Source organism: Megascapheus bottae, chromosome 22 (assembly GCF_031878675.1).
Source record: "Megascapheus bottae isolate mThoBot1 chromosome 22, mThoBot2.hap1, whole genome shotgun sequence".
In the NCBI taxonomy this organism is placed as follows: Eukaryota; Metazoa; Chordata; class Mammalia; order Rodentia; family Geomyidae; genus Megascapheus; species Megascapheus bottae.
Window position 1 is genome coordinate 13,366,269 of NC_143530.1, and position 8,066 is coordinate 13,374,334.

Below are 8,066 nucleotides of genomic sequence, written 5' to 3' on the forward strand. Positions count from 1 at the left end.
TGGATTTGTATTCCTTTTTCTTAGAAAGAAAAATAATTTTTATTCTTTGTGGAGCTAAGTAGAAGGGAATATAGATGACTCAGAGAGAAATTGCAGTGAATTGAAGAGCTAAAGTAGAAAAGCTAATTTCAAAGCAATTACTTGGCAGCAACATTTCTTGAGAAAGCTGGGACTTCATCCTCAAACCAGCCTAAGATGAAAAAGCACAGGAAAATCCTTGTTTTGAGGCACCTCTGGTCTTTCAGTTAGAGTTGGAACCCTGTGGAGAGTAAAAACAAAGTTATTCCAAGCTACTCATCCCTCTTGCTCTAGATCCCAAGCTAAGAGACAGAGCGAGAGGCGGGGAGGGGAGATGTTATAAGACAGAGTCTTGGTTACACTTGGCACACACCTGTAACCCCAGCATTTGTGAAGTAGGAACATCACAAGTTCCAGGTCAGCTTGGCTAGCATGATTCTGAGTTTTAGTCTTGTCAAAAAGTTTATCTGGCTGGGCTTTGGTAGCTCTCACCCTCGCTACTCAGGAAGAGGAGGTGTGAGAATCGCTGGATTCCAAGCTGCTCTGGCAGGAACGGTCCCTCTCATCTCTCAGTATACACCCAAGATATTGGAAATGGAGCTATAACTCAAGTGATATAGTGCCAACCTTGAGCAGAAAAAGCTAAGGGACAGTGCCCAGCCCATGAGCTCAAGCTCCAGTATGGGCACATGCCTGTGCATGTGTGTGCACACACACATACACACATATACTCATGTTTATTTCAGATTTCTCTCTGCGGGGTAAAATACTGCTGTTTCCCAACTTTCCAAAGAGCTGAGATTGAAATAGAAGTTCAGGTCTGTGGCTCTTTTCTCGTAGTCACAGCAAACACACACACACACACACACACACACACACACACACACACACACACTTTAATCCTATACCCCCAGCCCCTCAGGAAAAATGAATGCACTTACCAACTTATCTAGGTGCTTGTGGAGCTGAAATGAAGAGAAAAAAGAACGAATATATTCAACCTTCAAGACTATCTTCAGTAAGGAGAGAAACTTTCCATTCCACCCTCCCTGCCCAGCACTACACAGACCCCGCCTCCCTCATCTCCCCCCTACCCATTGCTGTCCCCTCCCCCAGCAGCCTGAGCTCTCCAGATGCCTGGCACCTGGCTGGGCCTGAGGCCACAGGAGTCCTCCACTGGGGATTCCCCTTTTCCTCTTTCCCCAGAGGACAGCATGACTGGAAAGCTGCAGCCGTGTCTAGAACCCCGGCACGACCTCTCTCTCATCTTGTCTGGTGGAGGCAGAGAGGAAGCCCGGAAGGCAGCGGCTGGTGTGCTCACCTTTCCTGCTCCTCACACGCATGACGGTGCCCACCGTGAGGAAGATGAGCCCCAGCGCGAAGCCCCCGACGCCCGTCAGCGTCTTGCTCCGGGCTGAGTCAGACTGCGCCTCTGCAAAGAACAGGGCACAGGTGAGTGTCACCTCCACACCCCTCCTGGACCTTGTCTGAGATCCTAGCACCACGAGCGGAGCATGGGCAAGAGACTGAGAGGAGACACTGGGAGAAGGAGATTTACTTATATATACCAGATAAATATATCCATACTCATAAATTTAGTATATGCATCTGTCTGTCTGTCTATGTTTTTTATGATAAGGTGTTGTTATTGTAGCCAAGGCTGGCTAGAGATCCTGAGCCTCCTGCTTCTGTATCAAGCCTTTGGGATAACACAGGTGACTCTCCACGCTCAGTGAGATGGGATATATTTTATTGGTACTGGTTGCTGGATTGATTGATTAATTGCTGGTAGGGAGGCTTGATCTTAGGGACTGGGTGTTATCCCACAGCTTTTCCACTCAAGGCTGGTGTTCTACCACTTGAACCCCAGCTCCACTTCTGGGTTTTGGGGTAGTTACTTGGAGATAAGAATCTCATTGGCTTTTCTGATCAGGTTGGCAGAATTTGTGATCTCCAGATCTCAGTCTCGAGGAGCTCTGATTACAGGTGTGAGCTATTGGCTCCGTGTAGAATATACTTGGAAAGAGCCTCCAAGTTCTGGACTTCACAAGGTAAGCAAAGCAGATTCTGCCAGTTCCTATTCAATCACGACAATAGGTTACACGTGAGAGGAAGAGAATTGTTTCGATATGTGAGGACAATTCAGGAAAACGATTGATTTCTAGATTTTCTGAGGAGGAGAGATGTTGAGTCCTCTGATTTCCTCAGGCAGTGACACGCCGGTCTCCATTGCCTCAGAGCAGATCCACCCGTGGGGGCTGGTATGGAAGACACAAATGTAGAGACACAAATGTGGTCACAGTGTTATAACCATGCACAAGATGAGTGGACCTTAGAGGTAGAGAGTTGCCTGGGCTGGGAATGTGGCTTAGTGGTAGAGGGCTTGCCTAGCATGCATGACCCCTGGGTTTGATCCCTCAGTACCACATACACAGAAAAAACGTAAGTGGCACAGTAGCTCAAGTGGTAGAGCGCTAGCCTTGAGCAAATGAAGCTCAGGGACAGTGCCCAGGCCCTGAGTTCAATCTTCAGGACTGATGACAACGACAACAACAAAAAAGGGTTATAGTTGGGGGCTAACTCACTCCACTCCACAGTGACAGGACTGTCCAGGCTGGGGTGCTCCACGTGGCAGGTGTAGACGTCTCCCTGGTGGGGGGTCATTTCCAGCATCACCAGGATCTGAAAGGTCCAGTCTCCATTGTGCACCAGGCCTGAGGTCACCACCCCAGCCTCCTCCTCCTGGCCATTGAGGAACCACCGGACTTCAATGTTGCCTGGGTAGAAATCTGTCACGTGGCAGACGAGCATGTTGTGGTGCTCTAGAGACCCCTTTTTGGAGGGTGACACATGTACTTGAGGCTGGACTAGAAATGGGACAGAAAAAGAAGTGATGTTAAGATGATTATTTCTTAAGTGTTTTCATTAGGAAAAGCAGTCTACCACTTGAGCCAGAGCACCATTTCTGGTTTTCTGGTGGTTAATTAGAGATAAAAGTCTCACCGACTTTATTTCCTGGTCTGGCTTTATATACTGTGATCCTCAGATCTCAGCCTGCTGAATAGCTAGTGTTACAGGTGTGAGCCATTGGCGCTGGCCTATTTCCGAGATCTTTAAGACATAAATCTCATAACTAGGATGCAGACGGCCCTGAAAAGACCTTTAATGTAATATACACAGTCCTTAATTACATAGCTCAGATCATACATGTTAGGAACAATGCAAAAGCAACACTATATGGCATATCTAGCAGAGTTTTTTTTTTTTTTGGTTAGTCTTGGGACTTGAACTCTGGGTCTGGGCGTTGTCCCTGAGCTCTTCAGCTCAAGGCTAGTACCCTACCTTTTGAGCCAAGCCCTATTTCTTGTTTTCTAGTGGTTAATTAGACATAAGAGTCTCACATTCTTTACTCCTGGCTTTGAACCTTGATCCTCGGATCTCAGCCTCCTGAGCAGCTGGGATTGCAGGTGTGATCTCTGCCCCTAGTTCTGGCCTTTTACTCTTTAGTCTCCTCCATGGGCTTTGCTGGTTCTTAGTCAATATCTCACACTGCCCTCTCCCTAGGCGTCCTTGCTGGCTTCTCACTGGGTAACCTCCCTAGATGCTTTCCTCCTGCCCAGACCCTCCTCCCCAGCTCCAACCCTTCCACACCAGCTAGGGCTCGAGGCCTGGCTCAAGTGCTTAGGACCCAGAGTTCAAACTCGAGCACTATTCATCCCATCCCCCCAAAACAAAAACAAATAAAAACAAGCCTGCAGGGGCGAGTGTGGCCTAGTGGTAGAGTATTTGCCTAGCATGCACAAAGACCAGGGTTCAATTTCTCAGTACCACATACATAGAAAAAGCCAGAAGTGGTGCTGTGGCTCAAGTGGCAGAGTGCTGGCCTGGAGAAAGTCCAAGGATAGTGCTAAGGCTCTGAATCAAGGCCCAGGACCAGCAAATAACAAAAACAAAAAAGTCAGGTGCAGTGGCTCCCGCCTGTAATCCTACTACTCAGGAGGCTGAGATGTGAGGATCGCAGTGGAAAGCCTGCCAAAGCAGGGAAGTGCGTGAGACTTACTACAATTCATCATTACAAACAACAACAACAAAACCTGGAAGTGGAGCTCTTGCTCAAGTGGTCAAGTTCTACCCTGAGTGAAAAGGCTCAGTGCCTGGGCCCTGAGTTCAAGCCCCACTATGGACAAGCAGGCGTGCACACACACATACAGGCACGCACACACAGACATACAAGGTACACACACAGGCACAGACACACAGAGGCACACACATAGGGGCACACATACAGGCATAGGCACACACACAGGCACGGGTACACACAAATGTACACACATGGGCACGCACACAGAGGAACACATACAGGCACACACACAGGCACAGCACACATACACACAGGCGCACCCAGGCACAGGCACACAGACACAGAGGCACAGACAGGCACACACACAGGCACACACAAGCACACACAGAGGCACACACAGGCACACACACACAGGCACACACACACAGGCACATACAGGCACACACACAGGCACACACAGGCACACACACAGGCACACATACACACATACACACACACAGGCACACACACAGGCACACACACACACCCAGGCATGCACACACATGCACACACAGGCACACACACAGGCACACACACACAGAGGCACCCACACAAACACAGGCACACACACACACAGGCACACACAGGCACACACAGGCACACACATATACACACAGGCACATACATATACACACAGGCACACACACACAGGCACACGCACACACACACACAGGCACACACACACAGGCACACACACACAGGCACACACACAGGCACACACACACAGGCACACGCACACACACACACAGGCACACACACACAGGCACACACACACAGGCACACGCACACACACACACAGGCACACACACACAGGCACACACACACAGGCACACACACACACAGGCACACACACGCACACACACGCACACACGCACACACACAGGCACACACAGAGGTTCATGACGACGTCTACCCTGTGCTCAGCTCCTCCACTGGACACAGCCTCTTACTGCTGGCTCCCTTGCTCCCTGCTGGTCTCGGGGGTGGGCAGAGCTCCGCCTCCCCCCTCCTCCCTCCCCCCACTCCCCTGCAGCCTCCAGCCCGCCAGCCGCCTCTCTTCCCTTCCACCGTCCACCTTGTTTACCCCCCCTCCGCTCCTCAAGGCCCCTCCCCGCCGTCGGGAGCTGCCCGCCCTCCACGCTCACCCTGTCTCTTCAGGGTGCAGTCCTTGTCCAGCACTTGGTAGTTGTGTCTGCAGAACGTGTCCACCCTCGCCCGCTCATCCTCCAGGACCTCCTTCTGGCTGTTGAAGTACCTGGCTGTGGGCTCCCCGAGCGGGGTCACGGCGATGAACTCCCGGAGGTCGCTGTCGAAGCGCGCGTACTCCTCCCGGTTGTGGATGTGTCGCTCCACGTAGCGCAGCGTCCCATTGACGGCGTAGCACTCCAGTAGGCCCAGCTCCAGGTAATTCTCTGCGGGACAGCGTGGAGGTGAGCCGCCCTGGCCGCCGGGTCTCCAGATCCCCCTCCCCCCAGCGCCTTGACCTCCCCTCCGCCCGGCCCTGAGGCCGCCCGACGCTGCGTGTCCCGAACACGTCACACCCGTCCCCCTCCCGAGGTCCCCACCACCAGAAAACCAGCAGTGCTGCTGTGGTTCACAGTGGAGACCTGGAGGGCTCAGGGGCGGTGCCAAGGCCCAGGACAAGGAGAAGGGGAGGGGGAGGAGGAGGAGGGGAGGGGGAGGAGTAGGAAGAGAAGGAGGGGGAGGAGGAGGAGGGGGAGGAGGAGGGGGAGGAGGGGAGGGGAAGGGGAGGGGGAAGAGAGGGAGGAGGGGGAGGAGGAGGAGGAGGGGAGGGGGAGGAGGGGAGGGGGAGGGGAAGAAGAAGGGGAGGGGGAAAGGAGGAGGAGAGAGTGAGGAGGAAGAGGGGAGGGGAGGAGGGGAGGGGGAGGGGAAGGAGGAGGAGGGGGAGGAGGGGGAAGAAGGGGAGGAGGAGAAGGGGAGGGGGAGGAGGAGGGGAGGGGGAGGTGGAGGGGGAGGGGGAGGGGGAGGGGGGAGACATGGAGGAGGAGGGGGAAGAGGGGGAGGAGGAGGGGGAGGGGGAAGAGAGGGAGGAGGAGGAGGAGGGGGAGGAGGGGCAGGAGGGGGAGGAGGACGGGGAGGGAGAGGAGGAGGGGGGAGGGAGAGGAGGAGGAGACAGCAGCAGCATCTATGAAGCAAAGACTAAAGCCATGATCAACTAGAGAGTCACTCGCCTGCCTTCCTCCTCCAGTGCTGGTGAACATTTGTATTAGCTGAAAATTATTCTGAGAGGAAAGTGTGAGGGCAGAAGTTGTGAGGTAACACCACGAGGGGCAGCTCTGGCCCTGGTTACTTCTTCCAGGGCTGCCTGACCTTTCCTCACACACCTGCACACCCTCACCTCATCCTTCCTTTCGAGACATCTCATTTTGGTCAGGGGCTAGTGGCTCACAACTGTATTCTTGAACCTCCAGATCAGAGGTGCTGGGTTCAAAGCCAGTCTGAGTCATCTCCAATTAACGACAAAACGTAGTAACTGTGTAACTGTGGCTCAAAGTGGAAGAATGATAACCTTGAGCACAAGAGCTCAGAGATAGTGAATACACACACATCTTACTATATACACATATCACTCACTACACATGCAAGCACACACCACACACACGCACACACACACACACACACACACACAACCCATTTTGTTCTAAGACTCTAGTGAACTTCTGGGAAGACTGAAAGAATCACTTTCAACAAGACTCCTGGTAGGACCCCAGCCTGTTAACCCTTTACCCTAAGTCTGCCATCCTTGTCTGAGCACTCAGGCTGCTGTTTGTTCCAGGGAGCAGAAGTCGTGCTCCCTGAGCACTGAATCAGCACAGTGACCCACGTCTCAAGGCTGTGATACAAACTTGATGGAACTCTGAATATGAACCCTCCTGATCTCTGCTGATCTCTGTCTTTGTCTAGTCTCAGCCTCTCTCTCCTTTGTCTCTGCCTCTCCCCCCCCCCCCCCCGCTCTCTTTCTCCTCTCTGTCTCTGTCTCTCTCTCTCTTTTGTAATTTTTTTCACCTAAGGTTTTTCCAGACCTGTCAGCTATGGTTCACAGGATATAAGCACACTCTGCTCTCATCCCCACCACCTTTCCTCTACTCTCTGTCTCTATGTCCTGGAGAACAGACTGGCTAAATAGCAAATAAGAAGTGAACCTGAGCCAGGCACGGTGGCTCATGCTTATAATCCTAGCTACTCAGGAATCTGCGATCAAGGTTCAAAGCCAGCCCGGGCACAAAAGGACCTAAGACTCTTACCTCCAATTAACCTCTAGAAAATGGGAAGTGGGGCTTGGCTCAAGGGTAGGGTGGTAGCCTTGAGTTGAAGAGCTCAAGCACAGCGCCCAGGCCCAGGGGTAGGGTGGTAGCCTTGAGCTGATGAGCTCAGGGACAGTACCCTGGACAAATTCAAGTCCCATGACCCACAAAAAAAAAAAAAAAAAAAAAAAGTGAACCTGACTCTGTACCTGGGAACAAAGAACAAAGAGCTGGGCCAGGAGTGTGGCCTAGTGGTAGAGTGCTTGCCTAGTATGCATGAAGCCCTGGGTTTGATTCCTCAGTACCACATACACAGATAACGCAGGAAGTGGTGCTGTGGCTCAAGTGGTAGAGTGCTAGTCTTGAGAAATTCCCAAGGACAGTGCTCAGGCCCTGAGTTCAAGTCCCTTTCTCAAAGTCTGGTTCCTCAAAGAGAAGGCTCCTTGACCCAAGCCCACCGCCCCCCCCCAGCAGCCACTCTCCTCTCACCTGGAGTTTCCCTGCTCTGGACCACAGAGTTGCTCAGCACCACCAGAAACAGCATCAGAGTGACTGGCCAGGGAGCCTTGGGGCCCTGTGGGACCATCTTGGAGCTGGAAAAGGCTATGAATGGAGAAAGGAGCGGCCAGGGAATGGAGAGCTCAGTAAATGAAGATTCTGGG

General features: G+C 52.5%; 1 protein-coding gene across 1 annotated transcript; it reads right to left on the minus strand.

The window, feature by feature from the left end:
* LOC150047837 (HLA class II histocompatibility antigen, DP beta 1 chain-like) lies at positions 1 to 8,066 on the minus strand. The gene is made up of 6 exons (XM_090355929.1): positions 7,894 to 8,066; positions 5,284 to 5,550; positions 2,604 to 2,885; positions 1,340 to 1,450; positions 960 to 983; positions 1 to 259 (listed from the first exon to the last, which is right to left on the minus strand). The coding sequence occupies exons 1-5, from the start codon at positions 7,988 to 7,990 to the stop codon at positions 964 to 966; spliced, it is 777 nt and encodes a 258-aa protein (XP_090212055.1). The 5' UTR covers positions 7,991 to 8,066; the 3' UTR covers positions 1 to 259; positions 960 to 963.